This window comes from Actinia tenebrosa, unplaced genomic scaffold, assembly GCF_029948245.1.
Source record: "Actinia tenebrosa isolate PJP-AT-01 unplaced genomic scaffold, QUT_ActTen_1.0 PGA_scaffold0__85_contigs__length_37466705, whole genome shotgun sequence".
Lineage (NCBI taxonomy): Eukaryota > Metazoa > Cnidaria > Anthozoa > Actiniaria > Actiniidae > Actinia > Actinia tenebrosa.
Genome location: NW_028292569.1, coordinates 23,632,312 through 23,657,916, shown reverse-complemented (window position 1 = coordinate 23,657,916; position 25,605 = coordinate 23,632,312). Strand labels below are relative to the sequence as shown.

General features: G+C 43.8%; 1 protein-coding gene across 3 annotated transcripts in view; it reads right to left on the bottom strand.

The window, feature by feature from the left end:
* Window positions 1–351: 351 nt before the first annotated feature.
* Window positions 352–25,605, bottom strand: part of LOC116291771 (C-reactive protein) — a 41,357-nt gene continuing 16,103 nt past the window's right edge. Inside the window, exons 2-7 of one of the 3 annotated variants that reach the window (XM_089036461.1) lie at window positions 24,537–24,600; window positions 6,936–7,045; window positions 5,797–5,898; window positions 3,591–4,014; window positions 2,494–2,722; window positions 352–1,496 (exon numbers count right to left, since the gene is read on the bottom strand). In XM_089036461.1, the coding sequence (XP_088892587.1) occupies window positions 1,103–1,496; window positions 2,494–2,722; window positions 3,591–4,014; window positions 5,797–5,895 (1,146 nt within the window). In that variant the 5' untranslated portion in view covers window positions 5,896–5,898; window positions 6,936–7,045; window positions 24,537–24,600 and the 3' untranslated portion in view covers window positions 352–1,102. The remainder of the gene's footprint in view (window positions 1,497–2,493; window positions 2,723–3,590; window positions 4,015–5,796; window positions 5,899–6,935; window positions 7,046–24,536; window positions 24,601–25,605) is intronic. The other 2 variants (XM_089036455.1, XM_089036467.1) reach the window with 2 other exon arrangements.

Sequence of the window (25,605 nt, the reverse complement as noted above, 5' to 3'; positions counted from 1 at the left end):
TGCGGATCCAAGGGAAAAGGAGGTGGGTGGATTGGAATTGGGTGACTAGCCACCCATCTTTGGCGGTAGGGAAGGAGAGGAAAGAGGAATGGAAGGGGGGGGGGGTGGAGGGGAGTGGCAGGGGAGAGGGAGGGGTAAAGGTAATTAATTGAGAACATGGGTGCTTACCATTGAAGTAATCCACTTTTCCCGCTCTTTTAGGTTCGTCTGACTTGTATCAGTTGTCGGAAATGAAAGTTTCCCGCTCTTTTCTTACCATAAGCAAACGAATTTCCGAGTCCAGTTACCCGCCTTGCCTCACTCCTGCGGCACTGCATGGTATTTGCCACAATAAGGTGCTTTTGCACGAACTTAACCGACAATTTTAATCGATTTTGACAACAATCAGTATTTACTGATAATATATACTGATTTTTTCCCCACTTCTGTGGTAATGTTGAAATGAGTGTTTTCCAAGTCCCATAATATTTTACATATGTATGTGCAGAACGAGTCCAGTAGGGGTAGGGGTAGGGGTTAATGCCAGAGAGAAGAGGGTCGCAACATCCCTGCCATCAATCGCATTCCTAGTTGTAAACATTAATCATATGCTTACATCTTATTCTTACGCAGAGTAGAAGTTATTCAAATCTGGACGGTCAGGAGCAACAAAGCCATTCAATGTAGTTTCATATCGATAATTTGATAAATGATTTAACTTGAGCGGTCGGGTTTTGAGTCACATGCATGAACATAAAACCTTCCATAAGTGTCGTTCTGTTATTGCATGATATGCCAAAATATTGATATGACAAAATTCAGTGCAGAATCAATTGAGTAAGTGATCAAATTAAGTGGTGCAGTCAGTCGTTCTTTTGAAGTATTGCATGAGCGTGCAAAATCGATTTTGATATAATAAAATTCAGTACAGAATGTAATTAAATAACAGACAGCATTGTCGTATACTTTGAGTGTTGAACAAGGTCGTGGTATCGACTGATTCTTAATATAATTGAAGGAGAAAACCTGGAACTGAAGTCATGAAGAGTGAGCCAAGTGAGAGGTCAGAGTGCTTGCTGGATGCTGCCGATCCCAACAACCTAATATTACATGTAATATCGACCTAAGAACACTGATTTGAACAAGTCCACAACTTCACACCACTCGACTTCTTGGTCTTCAAGGTTGACCAACCTATGAAATTGCCTTCTTCGAATTCGTTGGGACATTTTTTGGCAAGGGCTGAAACTTCCTGGGCATTTAGTACCCTGTCCCACATGTTGACACTTGAAAGGTTGCCTTGGAAACTTTGGCTCGCCTGAAATCCTCCTTTGTAGCTATCCTGCTCTTGTCCAAGCAACAGCGCTCCCTTTTGAATAACGTGGCCTTGGTGCATGGACGTCTTGACACCCAATTTCTTTACTCCATCGATGTAGAATTTGTACGTACCGTCAAGGTTTTGCCATGTTGCACAGAGGTGATGCCATTTGCCATCAATCGCTGAAGGGTAACCCGTTCTAGATAAAAATACAGTTTACTTATATAAAGTTAATGTATCATTATATATATATACGGTACGTACATATATATATATATATATATATATATATATCTTTATGTATCATTTTATCTTTCAAAAGAATTAAGGGAAAGAACTATAGCTAGTGATACGCCATTCGTGAGTTCAATGGGTAAAATCTTTCATCTTTACTTGACCCTTTTGTTTTAGAGTCCACTGCAAACAACGTGTAACTTTTTCGAGGAGTAATATCTTATTCTTTGTCTGTACCATTCAGACTTGAAAAGATGATTAATACCCACTGTTTTCGACATTAGCTATGCGCTGATCAGAGTCTGTAAAAGTGTCTTAAAACTTCTTTGATTGACGGCACCAAGTGTACTTGGCCTGATTTCGCCTCATGTAAGGGAATCCGGAATCCAAATTTTAGGCTTTGGAATCCGGAATCCAGCACTCTGGAATCCAGAATCCAGGCCTTGGAATTCGGAATCCAGTTTATAATGTAATCCGGAATCCACCCTTTTGGAATCCGGAATCCTCTACTTTGAAATTCAAAGTCTACACTCAAATGCTATCGCCTCGACCTAGACTGAACCAGGGACACCTCCCTAGTTATACTGGCAAGTATATCAAATATTATTTTCAGAGAAAGTATCTGAAAATTAACGATATGGAATCCGGGATCCGCAATACAAAAGTTTTGGAATCCGGAATCCAGATCCTTGGAACCCGTAATCCAGAGTCTCGGGATCCAGAATCTAGCGCTTGGAATCTGGAATCCACCATAAGTCCGGATTCCCTTACAATGGGCGACTGATTTCCTTGTCGTCATTGTTGTCTCGATCAGCGAATAGCAATGAAAAATGGTAAAACTGATATATAGACACATGTGAATCAAGCAACTATCCCAAGAAAGATTATGAAATAATGGGAAAGCATTACACACAAAGTGAAATTATGTACTGTGAGACAAGCCCTCCTCCTTGTCTACTTACTCAAAGGTGTTGGTAATACCCAGTTCTGTGTACCCCTTGGTTAAATAAACACTGATTTCGTTTGGTTGACTGACTGTGGCATAACCGAACGGTGTAAGGTTATCTGTGTTTGGATCTGCTTGTACCCACATGCTGATCGTAAATGCTGTAAGTTGGACGTCAGCCTGAAGCTCATGCTCAACTTTATCCTCGACACTTTTCCTCGGGAATAACAAGACTTCCTTTACATCTGAATAGATTTAAAGACAAAAGTGATATGTTGAGCACGATGTTTGGGCACGTATGCGCCGGTCATGATTTACAAAAAAAAGGTGCCTTGGGTCTTGCCGTTCAGTTTCTATATTCATGGGCGTATCCTATCCAGGTGATTGTTACGTGAAAGTATTTTGGAGGAAGAGAGAGGTGTTTTTTTTGAGCCGGATTGCATGGGGAGTGTACTCCCCTACCGTCGGGAAATCCTGGCGCAGCCTCTGACGGTCCATTAGAGACCGTTATCACGATGTTCCTGCTGGCCCCGCAAACCTCAAACTACAGTTCGACGTCAGGCGTTTTTCGCTAAACTTTCGACATTTAGCAAGGCGCCATTACGAAGTTGTTGCTGGAAGAGTGGTTATATTGAATTTCATTGATGCCGAGTGTTTCTCCGTGTTTGCGGGGCTACTTCTGCACCTAATCCCGAGCAGTTAGCGGTTAGTGGCTAGGGATAAACGCGATGTCTAAGTAGTGTACTACTTTGATAATGTGATGACGAAATTTATCGTCAATAAGAGAAAATACACATAAAAAACTGATGTCAATTTGTTTTTTACAATAACAAAAACGATAAAACTTCTTGTCTTTAGTGATCAAAACAATCAAAGGAAAAAGCGCACGCTCGTTGAGGTCCGCTTATCTGTCTGCCCTCTTATTGGTGATAAAAAATCACCAATCAGCGCGCGAGAAATTTGAAAGTTATCGTATTCACCATTTCAAATATTAAATAATGACAGCGTCAAGAAAGAAAGAGAATTACTTCATAAAAAGTCATTATTTGTGATCCGGGAAAAGAAACACAGCGAGCAGTATTTTTGAAGAACACAAGCATCTATTACGTTTACCTTCACATAGAACACACTTGTGGCTTTGCTCGTTATTGTCGACCTTACACACGAGAGGATAGGAGCACAGTTTGTTACTGCATATCGGCACAGCCCGTAAAATGTGATTCAAGTAATGACAGCCAGCCGAGTAGACCAGACTTTCGGGGTTAGTCAAGTGATTAGCGTTATTCAGCTCACAGATCCCTTGACTGAAGCAGTAGTTAATGCTGTAGCGATCTGCATGCAGTCCACACTTTTCTGTACACTGGAGGCTTGTTGTCACCGCAGAATAGGTTTTGATCACGTGACCCTGGATTTTGTGATAGAACTGAGAGTATGCTGTTGCCTTACAAGACTGTGCGTGTCCATGTTTCCATAGCGAGAGGAGAATGACTGGTACGAGTATCTCCATTCTTAAAAGTTTGCTTTTATCCCTTCGAATCTATAGGAAAGCAAAACAATAAAGACTGAGATCAAAAAAGGTGCCGTGTACCACAGGGAGACCAATTTATTTTTAAAGCCACATGAATCTGTGTATGCAGTTGCTCCAGTTTATGCAGTGGCTCCATTAGTATTTTTCCAACAATTAATAAGGCAGCCGATAAGATAATGTTACCATAATAACTATAAATATTTTCGAGTCAAAAAATGCTGCGTTCTGATTGGATGAGCTACTACTTGGCTATACGTTTTATCCTACTAGTAGCGAAAAGTACGGACTCTGAAAACCAAAACATTAAATTTAACTTCAATCCAAAACTTGTTTGTCTTTGGCCAGATGGGCTATTGACTCATAATAGTCCACTCGGGCTCATGGGGTAATTGCTAAATATATGTTGCAAAATCTCATATATTTTCTATACGGTCATGTGCGCCGCTGGATAGGGGATGGTTTATGAGCTTCTTGGGTCTTTTTAGATAAGCATTTCATCTCAATTAAATTGTCTTGAATACGTTATGAATTTTCAATAAATCCCTGTTTTTACTAAATAAAGCAGGGTTTTGGGGCTCCAGCGCGGAATTAGATTTACGTGTTACTTTTCAACAGACAGAAACTTAATTACGCTTACGCTCTAGATTTGCGGATTGGAGGCCGAAACAGAAAATTACAGTCCATGATCTTTGCCTGAAAGTGGCCTAAACAACCTATTTTGCATCCTTCATAAATAATGTACGTAGTTTCAAAAGGTGAGAAAATCGATCAAAAGCTTTTGCCTGAAAATAGCCTACTAATAAGACCGTTATCTCAAGGTTGCGTGTGCATCCAACTTGACGGACCAAAAAATTGAAAAACGCAAATTTAGTAAAATTGAGAAGTCAGTTTCATATTTAAAGAGGTAATCAATTGTATGAATCCTTGTCGAAAAATCTTATAGAAATGTATGATAGTTCTCATTATGAAGCTCCTGTTCTGGTATCGTGGCCCGTCAGGTGCCTTAAATATCGATGCGCACGCAACCTTGAGAAAACGGTCTATTCGTGTTTTACATCCTTCATAAATGATGTATGTAGTAAGCTTTTCTAATATTATGAAGGCAAAGAAATCTCTTTTCAGGAATTGGTTTTTTTGAAAGAATATACAAATTATGGAACGCTTTGCCTATAGAATTAAAATGTGAATCATGTAAATTCATTTAAGGTGGCTCGCGCCTATTTCACACTAACAAAACTACAAATCTAATTACGACTTTTACCGAGGAAACTGCTCCCGATTTCCCCACCTTTTTGAGACATGATAAAAGGATATTTGAACGCTATATTTAAGGAGAATTGATATTGAAAAGTTTGAGCGATTTAATAAAATAAGCATTTCCGAGCGAGGTCATTAACACGACAAATCTTTCCTTATCCCTGTTAAAGACAAGGAAAATATAGAAGAGATAACTAGGTAAAAACTAGTGTGAGCTGCGTCGGTGTTTCTAATGAAATAGTAATGATAAAAAGGTAAATTATACACCTTGAAAAGATGAAAAAAACTTACTGACGTTTCGGACGCTAGTCCTACGTCGGTGTAAAAGAGCAAAGAAAAGGAAAAAATATATGTTTTCGTTTTCAATAAAAAAATTACTAAATCGTTCTAGTTTACATTCATAACAACTGAACACGATTGAGACCTTGGAAGTCGTTTGATAAGTGAAGACTACAATGTGTAGTACAAATACCTGTGCGTACGACAGAGTCAGATATGATCAAGACCAATACGGTTTCATTATCCTAATCTTACCTGTAAAACCGAAAAACAGACCTGGATATCCAAAGAAGCTCCAACAGAAGAACCAAGACTGATGGAATCCGCAGCGGAGTGAAGCGGTTTATCTTGCATTCACTATGAAGTAAAAACGAACTTTAAGACAAGTAGTGATCTTCTATGGGAAGAACTATAGCTATTGATTAAGACAAGGAGGTACGATTAAGCTAATAAAGTTTTTAGATAAATTGGATCGCCGTAAAAAGTTATGGACCAAATATTGCTAAGCAGGCTCATATTCCATAACATTGACATCTCCTCATAAATATTTGAATACCTAACGGGACAGATTGCCTCTTGTAATAAAAACAACTAAAGAAAGAGAAATAACAAAAAACGTCTGGCACCCAGGGTATCCCTAACGACACTTGTTTGTTATAAATGCCGCAAAATCAACAGTAATGTAACTAGCTTGGAAACAGCCCTTTGAAATTTGCTTAATCCAACCTCCCTTGCCTTAATATTTCTTCCCTCTCAGTCGCGACATTCAGTAATGCCATTAACAGAAATTTAAGTTTTGCTTTCATTATATTTCCCAATTTGATTATTTACATTTTTTCTAGGGGCTTAGATTGATACGCCCTATAGGCGACTTCATGTTCTATTCAATTATCACCTGCTTTTCGCAAATTGTTTAAATAAAATAAAAATAGAAAGTTTGAAAAAAAGAAAGTGAAAAATAGCCCAAAAATATGGCTCACATCAAATTTTAGTTGACCCAGTATTTTTGAATATCAAATCCGACTGCGATTTCTTTCATTTTTCCCCCCAGTACTCCAAAGTGATTTAGCAACACCTTTTACGTCTTGGCATTATTGAATGAAGAAACACTTATCAAACTTTTCCCCAATTCTTTACAGTTGTTAATAGTTAACTCGTGGATAAAAACAATCATCAAGATCTTAACATCTGATAATCATCTCTGTATATTCAACTGCAATATCTGCTTATTCATTAATTATTTTTTCTTTACTTTTTACTTATTTCATATTCAGTTTTTTCTCTGCGTGTATTCATTACTAAGACTTTGTTATTTCTTAAACTTTATTATTGTTATCACCTTGTAAATTATTTGCCGAAACTACAGTGATTCCATAATTTTCTATAGTACGTACCTTAGTAAGTACAGACAGATTAGGATTCCAGTTTTTCCTTTCCTCGAATTACGGCGAACGTCACCACGTTTTTATCGTTTCCCTGGCATTTCACTTAACCTTTTACAAACCTTCTCACCAAAGACAAATATTCTTATTTTTATCTACGATTTGGGTATTTTTTTCGATTCCTTTTCACTAAATTTAAAGAATCTTCAGCAGCAGTAAGGGGGACTCGCGAAGTCCCCAGGAACCTATGTCATTTTCACAGGGATTACCCGTGTTAGCGCCTATAGGAAACTTTTTGGCGGCATGGAAATAACCCGTGTGAAGTAGGTGCGTTACACTGTTTGCTTTCTGGGTACCGCAAACGGAGGTTAAGATATTTCATAGATATAGATGGACACCATCACGAGCATTCGTAACAAAACTGTGCGCCGACTGCGAACTCAGGTGTTGGATCGCCTGGATGTGGACTTTGCCTTCACAACGTTTATGGAGGGAGATACAGATGAGACGATGAGCGAGGAAAGAGCAGAAAGGATAATTGACTTAATGCCCGAAGGTAATTACCGTCTGGAGTTGACGTTTATAAAGTATTTGGACGGTGAGTGGATAATAGAAAAGGGGCGTAATCCAATACGGGCGTCGGGTAAGCAAAGCTTGTTCGTGCTGAATAAAGACACCAGACCGGGAGCGTTAGTAGGTGTGGACATGCTGTTCTACGAGGTTGCTTACCCGGTTACCGTAGTTATATACGGCGCGTACGAGATTAAAAAACCGGATGTTAAAAAGCTTAAACCAATGCGCCATCCTGGTAACTGCGTAGGAAAGCTGGTTAGAGAGTTCTTTGAGGATTCCTCTAGGGGTGGTAAGTTAACTTTAAAGAGAAGAGAAGCCATCAGGAAATGGGAAAACGCCACTTACAAGACTGGAGGAACGATAGACAACATCAAGAAGTTAGAGGTTGCTTTAGAAAGGCGCATACACGTGAAAGACATCACCGACGGCTTCATCTACTCCGGGACGCACAAGTATGGGGGCCGGGGTGCGCCTATCGTAATTTACCAGCATAACGCACATGCGTGGAGGGAGTCAAGGTTCCCAAAGAAGAAGGAGACGCGCGTTTACAAGGAGTCGCCGCTTGCAGAACTAATGCACGAGAATTCTATTTGGTTAATGGATGCGGAGGGAAGTCAATTTATGACCCAAGACGGCACCTTGTATCGTCCTGAAGTGGAACAGCTGCGCATTCGAAGCGCCTGCGAGACTTTAGGAGAAGACTTCTCTGACGAAGTGCTTAGCAGTCGCAGTTTGGACTTCTTAGCCGCAAAGAAAAGAAACGGGTGGAAATCCACACCGGAGGAGTTCAAAGATATAGCTAAAGCTTGTGTAGAACACGGTCACGGTGGTCTGTGGAACATGGAGTACGATGAAGACGAATACGTGTCGCTGGATATGAAACATTGTTACCCCGCAAGCTTCAAAGGCCTAGGAGATTGTAAGGAATATTACGACCGTTACGGACATCCAGATTCACAGTTCTTTCGTGTTGCGTTGGATGGTCACTACGACGCCCCAGCAACGGGGTTTGTACGGTTGACCACCTGGAAATTAGCAGCGGGTCTGCACCCCATAATCTATGCGTGGTATGGGAAGCACCTGCAGGAGAAAGAATGGATACCGGTGCCCCTATTGAAGTTCTTTGAAGAGCGCAAACTTTTAAAATACACAGCGCATGAAGCCATACTCTGCCATAGCGCCTTCACTAAATGGTTACCAGAACACAACCCCACCGCCCGAATTGTCATAGGAAAGTTCACCCAGGGCGCAAAAGAAGGTGAAAAACATATGCAAAGGCGCCTAATAACAGACGAAGGCGAGCTAAGCTTCCTCGTCAAGCGCGCGCATGACAAAGGAACGGTGGTGTCTGTAGAGAAATGGGATTATTTCATAGAAGCCGAGCAGAAAGAACGTAAATGGAATGCTTTATGCTACTACCAAGATCATCGACCGCAATATTACCATCTGCGTGCCAGCATGTTAGCATATGCGCACATTAACCTATTAGCGATGCTCCTGCGGTTTGACAAAGAAGATATCCCCCGCGTAGCCACGGATTCCCTATACGTGAAACCGCACGTGTTGGAAAAGATGAAGGAATTCTACACTGCCGATGAACTTGCAGAAAGTGGCCAATGGCGCGTTAAAGATGAGGAGATAAGAGCCTGGAGGGCACGCGTAGAATATCACGGCGAGCACACCCAGGGCACCGTAGCGCCGACGGAAGGGCCACTGCCCTCAGTTGCGGACCCTATTTCCTACCAACGCTTCTCTTACCTCTACGGTACGGGAGGCAGCGGTAAGACGACGCGTGTGTTAGAACTCTTTCCTAAGATAAAGGTGCTAACGCCAACGCACCGTTTGGAAAGAGAACTCCGCGAAATGGGCCACGACGCGCAAACCTACCACAGCTTCTTTCGTTGGAATGGCCAAAAATGGGTACCAGAGGCCATCCATGACATACCTCCGGTGATACTTTGGGATGAGATTTGCACCGTGCCTTTGGAAATCTTACAAGAATTCGTAGAATTCCTCCGTGGAAAGTGTCAAGTAATATTCGCCGGAGATCCCTGCCAGCCTCCTCCAATAGCCGGAGAGATGCCCCACGAATGGCTGAAAGATTTCGTAGACCATGCGGAGGAAATTAACACCGACTACCGCAGCAAGGATCAAGTAAGAAACCTGAAAGCGGAATTAAGGGGGCTCAGTGATGCCGAGCAATGCAAGACACTGCGCAAACGCGTACGAGCGAAAAAGTACGAGGACTTTCTATACGCCTGGCACCCTAAGGATCTGGTGCTAAGTAGTAAGCGCGCGGCACAATCTCGCATACAGAAAGACTTACTCAAAATACACCAAGAGCGCTTTCCTACGCATCCCGTACCCGTTTGTTATAAACCCCACGACACCCGCATGCAAAAAAGAGACGTCTGCGTACCCGGTACCGACATCCAACTGCAAAATGCGGTAACGCACGATAAAGCCTGGGTGCCCATAGAAAAGGTGGAAAAAATAACCTCCCATCCAGATTGGCGCTTGGGCTATTGCATGACAGTCCACAGCGCGCAAGGGCTTACCATAAAAGAAACCTTATGGATCATAGACCAGCGGCTGTGTTGGAGCAACCTTATCTACACCGCCGTAAGTCGTGTAGAATATGCCAAACAGTTAAAAAGAGCCTGGGGGCCGCAACTGCGTTACGACCGCACCCCAGAGGACGTAGCCAAAGAGAACATTGCTAAGAAACTCCTTCGCTACAAGCGGCACGACGAAGAAAAAAATATGACGTTCGACCTATGCGTGGACGACGTCTATAAGAAAGGGGCAAGGTGTGCCAAATGTAACATACCTCTACTATGGAGGTTTGACCCAAATGACGATCAGCAGTTCTCCGTGGATCGTATCAACAACAAGCGCGGCCATTGCAGAGGCAATGTAAGACTGACATGCCTAGAGTGTAATCGGGCGCGTGGTGCTGCGCTACTCTGAGTCTTTGGGGACTATGAGCAGCTCTTCCTTAACAAATCCGCGACTTGGGCCATCTAGGTAATACAACACGGGTTGCCCTTCCTTGGTGACGGACTTCGAGATCTCATACGTTTCCAGGGACCAGTTAGGATCCGTGGCTCTCTTACTGCCACCTTCGAGTTCCCCCGGCTGATAGAGGTATCTGACCACTATGTCGCGGGGGAGCTTTTTTTCCTTCAGTCCGACCGCCCTCGAACTTCTGACGTAGGACTTGTGCTCCACGTGTTTCTTTTTTATGGCATCCTTGGGTTTCATTCCCGTAGCCCTGGCCGCCTCGTTGTTCAAAGCCGCGACGACCTGGGGGAGCCTCTGAGTCCATTCCCTGTTGCGTTTGGAGGGATCTTCCAGCTCTTTCCAATACTGGTACCCAAAGAGACGCTCGGCCAAGGTCTTATTGAATCTTTCGACAATGCTCTGACCCCTGTGGTACTCAGCTTCGGCTCTCCTAATCTTAGTGCTGTGGTCTTTCAGGGTCTTAGTAACCACGCCCATGAACTCTGTCCCCGCATCCACTTGCAGCAGCTTAGGCCATTTCAAGACGCGCTTATAAATCCTACCTAGGGCTTCTGCGACTTCCCCAGAATCCTTGCTGGTTATGGGTTCGGCGTCCTTATATCTGCTTGCGATATCGACTACGGTCAAAGCGTATCTATAGGTCTTTCTTCTCACCTTGTCGTGTGGTAAGAAAAGCAAATCCGCCTGATGAACTTCATTAGGGGTATTTACGGTGAAGCTGGGCCTGGGAATGTACTTAGGCACGGGAAGATAAACCTGCCAGAGGGTTTGTTTTTTTAACCAGTTCTTAGCCGTTTCTTCTGATACCCTGGCCGCGGTCGCGAGTTTCTTGATAGCCGACGCTCCTTTCCAATAGCCTTCAGGCCCATAGTAAATCCTTTTGAGTTTGTCCTCAGTTCGGCCCATTATATGAATTCCAAAACAAGATTGATCTTGCGTCCGTTGAAATCCACCGTCTCTCCGTCCACTTTAATGGTGATGTTTATGCTTTCTACCAAATGAGACAAGTCATAGCTCAAAGAAATGGGAGTGTATTCTACTGGGTCAAATGGATTACCTTTGGGCAGAAACTTGGACATAAGAGAAGACTTTTCTCCATTGTTGTAACTATGGACTAAATCGCAATAGACTTCGTAAGAGGATGCGACTTTCCATTTCACAGGTATGGCTGTGTCGGTAATTTCCTTGCCTGAAACGCCCAGTAAAGATCCTAATGCATCAGCTTTTCCTAGGGTTACCGAGAAATTGTTAGGAAGATTATGTTTGAAGGTCATTTCGTGCGGCAGCCCTGTGGTGAGAGTATAACCGCGCTTGGCGAGCTCCTTAGCAAGGGTGATTGGCGTGTAATGTCCATCGGGTAGCATTACGCCTTGGTAATTGTTAGACCCCTTATGCACGGTGACCATACCATTGATTAAATTATACCAAGAATTGTACAAAGAGCAACTAACCAGCCTAACCTTATGGGCTTTGATGGGGGGGGTTCAGATAAGTGGTAAAGTTATTCTTATCGCTTTCCAAAAAGACGATCATTATATATTAGACGCTCATGCTTCGCGTCACTAGAGGCTAAGCGTAGCTTAGACTAAATACGCCAAAGCTACGCCTCCGGCCAGCCCTGCGATTCCTACGAAGACCAACTCACTATCTTTTTGTTTCTTAGAAGGCTGGTAGTAATTCTTGAACTGAGGCCTTTTCAACCCCGTCGATGCCGCGGGGTGTGCTTGCGCATAGAGCTTAAAGGCGTAGTCTGTATTTTCGAAGTTCTTGTCTGTCTGCATTTTGTCTTGGTAGTTCTTGTCCAACCAATCCCTGTAAGCTTGTCTTTTTTCATTCCAAGCTGCCACGTCTCGCTGATATTTCTCCAGCGCTAAGTCGTGTCTCTTTCTTTCGGCGGCTAAATCTCCGCTGCGATCACCTCTAACTAATCTATCCAAATATTGACCACCATAATTAGCTCCAGTGAATGCTAAGGCTGCAATAACTCCACCTGCGACCACGCTAGCCATTATATATTAGAAAATCACAGAGATTTTCACGAGTTACGTCGTTGGCAGGTACTTTTCCTTCCGTAGGTAATCCTTTAGCATGATAGCCCCGCCTACGGCAGCGGTCATCTTAGCAAAATTAACGAAGCTCTTGCTTGGGTCTTCAGTAAAGTCTTCTTTGAGCACTTTCTTACCTACCCAACCAATACCCGCAACGATGGAAGTAATAATAGCTGCTTCTTCAACAGTTTTCAATAACGCGGTTGACATTATATTACAAAGCGAGAAGGTTATTACTCCATTTCAGGGATCTTACTTTTTCTAACAGCCGGTTCCACATGTGCGTGCACGGGATATGTTGGCGGTTCTACCTTTTTCGTTGCCCGCCATTGTAAGTAAAGGCTGCCTGCAGCTATAGCAACTCCTAACGCGCCGATGACGTACCCAGGATTAATAAAGGATTCCTCTTCCTCCACCTTTTCTTCCTTTTTGGCTTTGTTCTTCCTGTTCATCTCCGCGAGCTTCTTCCCCGCGGCAACTCTGCCTGGAGATTTAGCCTTGGTAATCTTGGTATCTTCTACGGGAGCCTTTCCTGGTTGTTCTTCGGTGCCACTCATCTTATATCTAAGGACTTGAAGAACTTGACAAGTAACTTAATAATGACTTGGCAATGACTTAACGGCGACTTGACTAAGTACTTGACGACGACTTGACTAAGTACTTGAGAATGACTTAAGTAAGTACTTAAGGACGACTTGACTAAGTACTTGAGGCGACTTGATCAGGTACCTCAGCAAGTGCCGCCTGGAAGACCTTTTCAACGTCTCTGTCCTTCTTGAAGTCCTTCCAAGAGGCACCAAAGGTGCCCGCAAGTTCCTTCAAGTCGACGTGCTGAGCTACGTGAAGTACCGCAGAGGCGACTGCCATTAACTTACCGCACTTCAAAGACAACCACCCGCAGGTTATCTTAAGTTCTTGGGCGATGACATAGTCATCTCTTATGTCCTTCCGCAGTTGCTCCACGTCGTCTATGGGCAGTGCAAGTCCAAGCAATTTAGTCGCAAGTCGGATAGCGGAGTCTGCTACGGCGTCCGTGGTCTTACTTGCAAGGGCAGCCTCATACCTCTTATGGAACTTTTTAACTTCCTCTTCTGACAACTTATTAACCTGCTCATGGGTAAGTTCCTTGCCTATCATTTCTTTGCACTTCCCAGATGACACAAGGATGTTGAGTTGTTCCTTAAGGTTACTTTCGTCTAACTGCGCGGGGACTTCATCTAAGAGCTGCTCAATATCCATATACATTAGGAATCAAAGACTTTAAAGATCGCAGATCTTTATGGAATACGGAAACCTCAAAGAGAAGATCATCTTGGAATGTTGGTGCGTCTTTAAATGCCGCATGTATTCGTGTAACTGTTCCTTGCTTATCTCACCGCCGTAGTCGCTTAAGATGGTTTCCAGGTCAGACTTACTTGGAGTATAAAATACTACGAGAGAGCCTATGTTTTCCCTGAAGGGCTTAGAGACGCTGGTAAGCTGCTGCGAGAGCAACCAAACGCTAATATTGTCGTGTCTACCGCTGAAGGCGAGCTTAACGAGCTCGGAGGTGCGCTTTTTTACGTCGTCCCTGCAGGCAATGTCATCCAGTATGAGTAAAGTCTGTGTATCTTTAGGGAATTGCTTGTGCCAGAACTTAAGATGGCTGGATAACTCGTTAGGGTCTAAGATATCTACGAAGAAGTCGTCGTCTTTCACTCCTATGCCCGTCCAGGTGCGGTTATTCACGTAGGTGGGGCAGAGCAGCACGATGTAGTCGAAGCGGTATCTAAAGGGTCCTAATAGCTGCTCTACCACGAACTGGGTCTTTCCGCAGCCGGTGGGTCCTACTATCAGAGCGTTACAAGGCATGTGATCTGGGTTCATTTATATTTAAACTTATTCGCTAAAATATATGGAGCCAGTGGAAGCAGTGCAAAGAATTGTCGCCGACGCAAAAGATAAAAGAGACACCATAGAAATGCAAAGGGAGGAGATAGACCGGTTAAAAGAGCGCGTGCAGGAGTTGTACGATGAAATGTGCGGTTTGAAGCGCGCGGAAAGGTTTGGTGCCCTGCTGACGATGGCAACGTGGGCGAAGGAGTCCGTTAAGGACTTCATGCGATATCCCCTGTAGAATGTTGACAATAAGGTTAAATCTTTGTTAAGGATGCCTGGAAACTATTTCAAAGAGTGTCTCAGAATGTTGACGTTTAGGTTAAATCTTTGTTAAGTCGCCCATAAGCTATTCCAAAAAATGCCTCAGAATGTTGACAATAAGGTTAAATCTTTGTTAAGTATATGTGGAAACTATTTAAAAAGTGTCTCAGAATGTTGACAATAAGGTTAAATCTTTGTTAAGTATATGTGGAAACTATTTAAAAAGTGTCTCAGAATGTTGACAATAAGGTTAAATCTTTGTTAAGGATGTTAAATGGAGGCTAAGATACTGTTAAGTATATATGGACTGTTTGATGTGTAAAAAGGTGTTCAGCACCAAACAAAGACTGCAATACCATGTTCGTCGCGGCGTTTGTACAAAGAAACCCCTTAGCCGCGCTTGTAAGGATTGCGGTAAGGAATTCAGCACCGTTCAAAAGATGCAACAACATCAGGATAAACGCATTTGTGGGCTTTGTAAGGACTGTAATAAGGAATTCCACAACCCCTTCGAAATGCAGCAGCATCTGAAAAGGGGCGTCTGTAATCAGACCAGACAGTGTAGTTTCTGTAATAAGATACTTAGTAGTCGTCAACGTTTACAGACGCACCGGAGAACGCATGAAGTGAATTATAGGTTTCTCTCCCGCGCTTACGACTTGGAAGGCGTGGATTGCTACCAATGTGCGGATTTGATGTGTCGCTGCCCGCATAAAGAGGATTACTTAAGGAATCGCATAGATTACCATAAGAAGATAGTCCGTACTTTCCCCTCTTTTGAACGCGCCGAAGGCGTTCCGTGGACTAAAAGGGAGTATTGGAGGCAGGAGTGCGATCGTTGTGGTTGTGTTAGAGAAGAGGAACATATCTTCAACTGTCTTAACAAAGATTTAACCTAAACGTCAACATTCTGAGACACTCTTTGAAATAGTTTCCAGGCATCCTTAACAAAGATTTAACCTTATTGTCAACATTCTGAGACACTCTTTGAAATATATGATACGCAATAGCATTTCTTGGGGCCTTTAATAGTAAAGCAGGGTTTGTGCAAAGAGTCTCAAATCCTGATCTTATTTTTCTTGTTGTTTGTTAGGGATCAACAATACCTCAACAAATCAACAATAAAAATAAGGACCCCTTTAGAAGAAGGTTTGCAGAAAGGTAGTAAAGTACGACTTGCGAAAAGAGTCTCAAGATACGACTTTATTTTTCTTGTTGTTTGTTAGGGATCAACAATACCTCAACAAAACAACAAGAAAAATAAGGACCCCTTTTAAAGCGTCCTGCAGAGCCCTAAGTATATGCTGGCCTACTTCGTGGCATTTCTGGGAAGATTCCTGATCGCCCTTTCAATATATGGACTGTATTACGTGCGAAGCACCTGCAGATTGCATTGCGACACCCAAACCTAAACCGCGTAAAAAATACACCTGCCTTCATTGTGGCAGTGCATTTCTCGAAGAATCCTTTGTGGGGCATTGGTGCTCGGCTGACCCAAAGGCGCAGCGGACCCTATTAGACGTCCTTACGAATGCAGAGGACTCTCAGGCTCATACTTGACTACGTCAAATACCCACCTGCCATCCTTTTTACCATGACTCATGACATGGGTAACGTCCTGCCCTTCGATGGCGTACCTTATCCTATCGGGCGCCCAAAGGGTGTATGTTCTTTTTTTATTCTTTAAGACCAAACGCAGGCGGTCCAAGTCTTCAAAGACCACGTAATTCTTTATCTCGTAAATCTCCCCCACGGTTAAATCCCTCCAGTGTGTTTGTATGAACTTTAACTCGTTAAATTTATCCTTATCCATTATACCTATGGAATATTCTCAAATGCGTTGCCAGAGTCTGCGCGCTTTTAAAGCGCTTGCAGCACCACCTACATGGCAGGCGAATTCCTTGTGCATACTCCGTGATCTCCCTGCAAATGACATCGTAGTCGCTGCTAATCATTACCTTATAACCGTTTTCTTCATACCTCTGTAAGAGGCGGCGTTGATCCTCGGATAATACCCCGTTGCCTTTTGGAGTCTTCAGCTCGATGCAGAAGCCACGGTAATGGGTGTGCGCATTCAGGATGAGCAGGTCGGGTTGCCCTCGCTGATATCCTTTCTGCCAGCACTTTATGCGTTTACCGTCGCCGTCCTGCAGTTCGCCTAGACCAGGGGTCACGAGCATTTTGGGGTAAAACCTGCGGATGTAATCCACCACCTTTTTATGCAGGTCGAATTCATTTTCGATCTTAAATACCAACTTGTTTGGACCGTCGAAGCGCTTGTCTATTGCATATTTACCCGTCTTACGCAGCGCGGGTAGGACTTCCTCAAAGACCCAATCACGAAACTCCACAGCTTTGGGTAGTTTGGAGCTAAATATCAGTTCGTACAAACCAGGTTCGGATATAAACACGGAATGTGGTTGCGTAGTAGGGGAGCGGTGATTTGAAGCCCCTTGTAGATCAACCCATCTTTTCTGGTATTTCTCAGATACGTGTGCTCTAATTGCATCTCTAGGGCGCTCATAGCCCAACGCCAAAGCCACCTCCTTTGCTTTGAAGTACAGTTTGTCGCCTTGCACTATGCATTGCAGTTTGGTGTCGTTATTTTCAAATACGCGCAACATGGTATATTAGACAAATATTTTAATAAGCAACGCTCTTTAGCTGATTCATTTCCACGCTTAGCTGCGCGTCTGAGACTACGAAAATGTACGCGTTTATCTTAGTAGTGTCGCTGGCATGTTTGGTGCGCTTGATCTCCAACGTAATGCCGTCCTGGGTATTTACCAGGCGTAAACCCCGACCATGTAGGTCTTCGTCGTTCGTTGTGCGCATGTCGATCCACAGCGCATACTTATCCTTAAAGAATTCCTTTGGGCCAATTTGGTCGCCAAACTTACGCGCGACTTCCCGGTACATGTCCTCGGGCTTTATCCCTTGTGAGTAAACCTTATTAGGCACTCCGTTAATGCTAACGCCTACGTTAGTGATGTTAGGATTAAAGAACGCCTCAGAGTCACGCAATCCTGCCGTGTATGTCTTTGCGAACAGCAACATTATCCCTGTGAGGCTGCGCCTGGGAAGGTTAATGCTTTGGTTGATGACCTCTTCGACGTTGTTTGTAAAGCTGAACGTCTTGTACATCACGACGTGATCGTAAAGGAAAGCCTTCCCGGCGCTGTATTCCATACCGGCGCTACGTGCTAAATCTTCGCTGTATACCGTTTCGTACTGCAGCTCTAAGTTAGTAACGGAGTATGGGTGGACGGCTGAGGAACTTACGTCCTTTCCCTGCAGGATGTTTGTAGTGTCTGCTAGGGTTACTTCGAACTGCAGTTCGCTTAGCTGCCTTGGGTAGTATGCACCGTGGTTCGTGATAACTTCGAAATCTAATGGAACGACATATTTAGTACCATAAGCCGTCTTTATTTCGTCTTCTCCTGAGGCGCCAGAGGCTGCGCTCCTTACCTTGCGTATGGCATCACTGGCGATTCCCTGCTCTATCCTTTGCGCGCGGTCAAATGCAGTCAACCATAAGTCTTTGTACGTGGTATACAAATCATACCTGTTTAAGTCCAGCAAGGATTCCCCGGCGAACTTTACGCGTATTTTGGAAACGAGGTTTCTACCCACGTTATTGACGACGTAACGCACGTCCGCAGTGTTTGGTTGTATTGCTAGGTCAAACCTTAGCGCCAAGGTACCGGGTACTAGGACTAGGTTATCCGTTAGGCGGGGTACGCCTACGTACAAGGTTTCTCCTGGCTTTGCGCTAGAAGGTGTGAATGTAACCCGGTGAAAGGTGCGTTCTGCTTTCAGCCCGCCAACCTGCTTAGGCAATACGTTGGGATTTAACTTTGAGCTTATCATATATAATGGAAGTAGAAGGAACAGACCCCGACTTCGATCCCACCACTGAGGAAGGTCAGGCTGACATTAACGACGGTGATGAAGAACCGCTGCTTCCCACCCAACAAGTCGACGATTCCCTAAGGGATAGGATTGCAAAGGCCCTAAGACATTCCAAAGCACGCGAGTACACGTTTCCGCGTGAGCACATAGAGCTTCAAAACATGGGCGAGCCGGAAGCAGCCGCGCGGGAAACCGTAGAGTGGGCAATGCAAGAGCTAACGCAGCGTTATTCCCGTTTCGATGCTGACGACGTAAGGCTCACAGAACGCGGAAACAAAGTCCTCATAAGCGTTCAAGACCTGAGATTTCCTGACAAAGACCGCTGGACGAAACCACAACCCCTCTTTGATGAGAATGGTGACGTTAGGGGTGACGTCTCAAGATTAAAAGGCTTCCAGCGTGCCACTAGAAGCATGTTAGACCGGCTGGAAACCCTGAACGAAAAGGTCGCGCTAGAAAAACGCGCTATCGAACTGCAAAAAACGTTAAAAGAAAGGGAGGAAGAATACGCAAAGCAAACTCAGCTAATCGTCGATGCTGAAAAAAAGTTCGGTAACGAAAGAATGATGGAAATGAGAAACCAGTTGGATAAAGCCCTGCGCGATAGGGATAAAGCGCAAAGGGACCTGGAGGAGGCCAAAAGCTCTGGCGCCTCAGTGGAAGCGCTGCGGGAAACGTTGGAAGAAAGGGAGGAAGAATACATGAAGCAAAACCAACGGCTCGCCGACGCACATAGAAGGGAGGTCGAATTTAAAAATCAAGAAATAGCTGAGTTGGTAGACCAAAGAACCCGAATTCGACGTGAAAGAAATCAGGCTCAAAGGGCTCTTAACCTCGCCCTGCAAGAGTTGGACTTAAGAAGCGAAGATGCTAATGACTTACAAACTACCATAGCCGGCTCTTTAGTGGAACGGCGGCGGTTGGTTGCCGAAATTAACACCATGGAAGAGCAACTTCGGCAAAGAGATCAGGCCATCGAAGACCTGGAGGGGCAAATAGAGCGGCAGCAAGAAGTAATCGAGGACCAAACTCGTACCGAGGAAGAAAGGGAAGCCGCTCAAAAGGAAGTAGATACGCTCGAAATACGCCTTGCGGAATTGCGGGCTCAAAAGGAAAACCTGGAAAAAGAGCTGGGGCTTACCACCAAGGAAAAGGTAAAAAGAGCTCTGGTGAAGTATGGTATTCCGCTGGCATTTGCGGTTGCTATTTCGAGCGTAGTAGGAGTTATCCTTAATGCGCTTAAGGCTACAGGCGCGGGCGTAAAGAAATTAGGCAATGGGCTGACGGACTTGGGAAAAAAGATGGCAGCCGGTCTTCCTGGGCTGCTGGGTAGCGTTCTTGGCCTGGCACTTAGGGCCGGCGGAGAACTGCTAAAGTTTGTGGGGAATAACATTTGGATATTAGTCGTAGCTATTGGAGTGGTACTCCTGAAGAAGATGAAGGGTTGATCTTATCCTTGTGTATTACTGGTGGCTTATCGTCGTCGGGCATCCGAGGCGTCCTCGACTGGGGATAAGTAAAGATAGTATTCGCGCCGCCCTGATAATGCGGAACTAGCGGCAGCACACTCATGGTGCTAATGGGCTTATGATTCCAAACAGCATTCGTTGGAGGATCTTTTGACGGGGCGGCATTTATCCGAAGGTAGGCAACGTCGTTGGGAAGAACCTGAAGCTTCGCATATTGACAATTGGCTATCATGTGAAAAGTTACCGGCGTTAAGTCTTCTGTGCTTAACGGTGGGGGCTCCGACGAGAAATGAGCTGGGTTCCTATTATTATCTTTTTTTCTGTAGGGTAGTAATGGGTGGTTATCCTCATCGACAATCCTAAACCCGACATTACACGAATACCCCGTCGAAATGCTAATGGTACACATGATCAATCCCAGGCCCCCAACCTTCACCCACAGCCCGGTGTCATGCCAATGCTGTTCTAAGTAGTCCTTCTCCTCCAAAAAATGTAGAAACCAATCTTCCTTCGCGTGTGGGTTCATATATTTAAAGACTAATCACCGTAAGAGTGCTAATGGTCTTATGATTATAAATAGTATCCCTTTGATTTTCTATGCTATTTACCGTAACCTTTCCCGTATCGTCTACGCGTATTTGCAGCTTTACCTTCCCATGGCAATCAGCAACCATGTGAAAAGTCCAAGTCGTAAGATTCTCAGCGCTATTCGTTGGCGGCTCTACAGAGAAATGCGCAGGCTCCCTGTTGTTTGTCTTATTTCTCATAGGCTGCAGTACGCCATTCTCATCCAGGAACCTAAAGCCGACGTTGGCATGGCTGCTCGTGCCAATGCAAATACTACAAAGGATTAACTTCTTTCCTGAGTAGTTCAAATTCACGGACATGCCCGTGACATCAACCCAAGAGCTCTGGGTGTATTTTTTCTCGCCTGTGTAAGTCGTATAGACACAATCTACTCCAGCTACGTAGGGGTTGTTCATCGCCATATATAATAGCTCAGACCAACGCCTGCGGCGGCTAAGCCGGCCTTTAGTAAGTTATGGTCATATTCCTCAGGTATGGTTGCGGGAATGTGCTTTGATGGTTTCTTAACTACGGGTAGCTTCGTTTCGTGTGATTTTTTTGGCTTCTCTACGAAGTGAGGAATGCCCTTGGTAGTATCAGAGTTCACGTCATTCACCCCAAACTTCATATCCTTAGTAGCTCGTTGAAGTTTGTTGTTGTATCCTACTACAGAGCCAGTATTAATAGATAAATTACTGGGCATTAACCAACAACCCGGGGCTACTGCATAGTCCAACCTCGCCTTAGAATTTTGTATAGCTAGTTGGTAACGCTGTACGCCCTTGCTAATGTCACCCTCCAAAATTGAACTTTCGAATAGAATCAAGGCTTCGGCTCGCGTCTCTTCTGCGGCGCCGGTATTTCCAATTATACTCGATCGGGTATTTACCTGAGCTCCAAGAATAGAATACACGTAAGCTTCTATGCTGCGATTCAAACGGGCAAGGCCGGCTTTGGTTAGTCCTTTACCTTCTGGGGGTATGAAATTAAAGTATTGCTTCGTTTGCTCGTCGTTGACCATTTTGATAATCAGCGGGTTAGCTCCACCATACTTACCACCCTCGTCTTTGAACAAAGGTCCATCGCGGACCTGCTTGGTATCCTTAACTGGACCCTCCAACCACCACCACTCATTCTTCAAATGATAATGGGTTTCTGGGTGGGAAGCCATGGTCCATTGTAAATTCAACGCGTGGACTTCCTTATCACTTAGCTCGTGTCCGCCAATCCCCCAATAAGCCCAAATGTGCCCCAAACCATTGTTAGCACCCGCGGTACACCTGAAATCCTTCCCTACAACACCAAACTCCTTACAAAGTCGGTCGTAAGCAGGAACGTTGTATTTATTATCTCTTGGATAAAACGTGGCATCTCCCGGCAGCGCAATAACACCCATTTCATGTAGTATTCTTCTAACCGTGAAGTGAAAGTGAAACATAAATATCGACTCCTTCATCAGTTTGGCGCTTACCCCACAACCGCTGGTGGCGCACCAAACTGCAAAGTTCAACTGCTGCGGCCAATAACGCATGTTAGGACCGCTTAACCATTCATGAGATTCCTTAGCGGTGGTATGAACAATGGGCACGTTTTTGAAGATATCTCGCACCTTTAACAGAAAGGAATGGTTGTTAGAGATCCGCATGTTCAACGTTAGGTCCAAGCTTGGATGTTCATTAAACGTAACTGCGGGTATCGGATAAGTACTGGTACCAAGCAATAATTCCTTTGACCAACCTTGTACGGGTTTAGGCTTAGGATGCTTCAGCTGAGGCGTAGGTTTCAAATCCTCATTGCTGTACATCCTAGAGCCGTTATAGTAAATACCATCGGGCCTTCTTTCGAACTTACTAGGGTCTGCATGCGGAAACACCTTCCTAAATGCTCTCCAATTCCAGTAATCCCTGTTGTCGTGATGTGGCTGCTCCTCAATATTATTCCCAAAAGCGTCGTACATTAGTATATATAATGGATGTTATACCATCAGCACCTCAGTTGTACCCAGATGTTCCCTATACTACACCTAACGAACTAAACGCCGAAAACTTTCGTCTGAATAAAGCAAATTTAATCCTGGCTTACTTGAAAGGACAAGCAAAACACTACGAAAAAGTTAGGAAGAAATACGTCAGAGCCCGGAGTACGCTACATAAGATTGCGATAACTTCAGGGTCCATATCTGTTGTGTTAACGGGCTCCGGCGTTGCTACTTCGCTTACTGGGCCGGGAATAATCGTTGGAGTTCCTTTGGCCGGCGTTGGGGCAGCCTGTGGTATTATCTCGGCTGTTGCTACGGGTATTATGAAACAGTTGTCAAGCAAAATATCCAAGCATGACACGACAATAGCTCTGTCAAGGGCTAAAGTAAATACAATTACCGATCTTGTCTCAAAGGCTTTGCGTGACAGAAAGATAGACGACGTAGAATTCTCGCTTATTCTGGCCGAAGAAGACAAATACGAGAAATTAAAGTCGGACATAAGGAACAAAAAAACAGTCGTAAAAGATCTTTCCGAGGAATCTCGCAAAAAGATCTACCAAGAAGCGAAAGAAGAGCTTCAAAGAAAGCTTGCTCAGTAAACATCTGCTTTGAAAAGAGCGTGACAGGATTCTATTTACATATCGAACGTCAGTCTAGAAAATATGCAAATTAAATATAATAATTTTCACATACATAAGCGTCCAGATGTGTCTGGCGTTCGCTTGTGATCGTGGACTTTGGAGCTGGGGAGGCCTAAAGTCCCGAGTTCGAGCCTCGCTGTAGACGCATTTGGACCGGTTGCTGTGAGTGAAAAAAAAAGCCTCCCCCACTCACAGCAACCGTGGGGGGAGGGGTGGAAAAGATAGAAAGTGCGATTCAACCCCGCGATGGGGGGTTTCGCGATTGGAAAAGTCAGGGGGTGTCTCGGGACGCTGTCCGGAGTTCACCCTCTGGTGGGTCGTAAGAAAGATATATGTGTATGTACTAGAGGGCCTCTGGCGCGGGATGAAATAAGCCCCGTAAGCCAAAAATGCAAAAAACCCCACTGGGGATAGCTTGGTGTTCTGCGCGATGCATTCCCCAGTGGGGTTTCTGGCAAAATAAACGCCAGTTTTGCATTTTTATTTTCTCGGAATCCATCCTAACAGGGGGTGGTTGGGGTCTATTTCGTGAAATATTTCGTAAATTACGTCAGGGTAATAAGGAATATCCTTATTCAGCCGACAAAACATCCACTCGGCTCTGCTCATATCAGAAACCTCGGGAATAGACTTACCGGTAATTTCAGATAAAAGATAGGGAATAGCTTTGTAATATTTCCCTAGTTTTAATTTTTTCAATGTCTTCCGTAGACTTTGCGGGGTTGGCTCTTCTAAATGGTCTATGATTTTCTTCCTTACTTCGTTGTTTAAATATACCGGTCGATAACCTTGGATATGACTCATCCAGTCCCTAAAGTATTTTATTCTCTTATAAGGTGTTTTCTTACGACCTCCATTAGCGTAATATTGCTCTCTGGTAGCATTTGGTACGGCATTACGAATATTCTTACCACACTCGTAACACTGTGCTGACGTGTCGTCTTCTATTTGCATTTTCTTACCACAACACCAGAAACCCTTGGGCTTGGGTATGTTAACTTTGGGTCTTAGACAAATTATACAGAAGTCATTGGTGAACTTTTTACATTCATGCATCGTATATCTATGAAATATCTTAACCTCCGTTTGCGGTACCCAGAAAGCAAACAGTGTAACGCACCTACTTCACACGGGTTATTTCCATGCCGCCAAAAAGTTTCCCATAGGCGCTAACGCGAGTAATTCCCGTGAAAATGACATAGGTTCCTGGGGACTTCGCGAGTCCCCCTTACTGCTGCTTCTTCACTGGGTCAACTTACGTTTCATGTTGCCGTAAACGAGAATCTTACTCTCCAATCTTTGCGTACCCCAGAGAAAGACCTGCTGAAATGAATAATGGTATATGTTTTCTCATGCGATGTTAAATCGTATACACTTATTTCAATAAAGTTAGTCACCAAAAACCTAGAAGCTAAGATCACTGAGCATCATGGGAAACTTTTTATATCAAAAAAGCATATATATACAAAGCTTTTTTAATACAACCTGCAGCTCGATGATGCTAAGAAGAGGTGAGACTGTAACCGGTAAAAGATTCGCAAGTCCATGAACAGTTATCAAGCGGTTGAGCGTGTAAAATGAATCTACCCATGATCCTTGTCGGCCTCAGCTTTATAGCTTTTCAGGTGACTAACTTTATTGAAATAAATGTATATAAATGAGCTATGCAGTCTAAAGAACATAAATTAAGCCAACTATTATTGATTTTAATTAAAAATTTTACACCTGTTCCTGTTCATTTGCGAAATCTATACGCCTACGCGGGGAAAATGCTTTCAACTACATATTCAATTATTAAAAAGCGCCAAATTTCATTCAATATATTTTTGCATTAGACTATAAGCAGCAACTTGAAACTATGAATCACACCTAATACAATAGATAGAACGACAAAAGAATACAATATTATTTTTGACGGAATCGAAAATATATAAAGTTTATCGTGTGTTTGTTTTCTTTTATGGCTAAAGGCAAGAGATAATAAACTAAGAGAAGGAATTTCAGGTTTCAAGAGAGCATAAATAAGAGAGTGAAACTTCTTAGCATGGCGCTCGCGATATTAAGAAGTTTCCCTCTCTTAGATATGCTCTCTTGCTGTTATTCATGCTTGCAAGAGACCATGAACTTCTTGGTCTCTTGATATACTTGTTAATTCACGTTTGTTTTTCTGCAAGAGCATACTGCGCATACTCTACATTGTTTTCTTATGTTTTGTTTAGAAAAAGTAAAGAAAACATGAGCAAACATGGTAGAGGGCGCGCAGAAAGTCAAACGATCAAATGTATGACGTTTGACGTTAAATTTCAAAGACAATGAACTATTATTTAT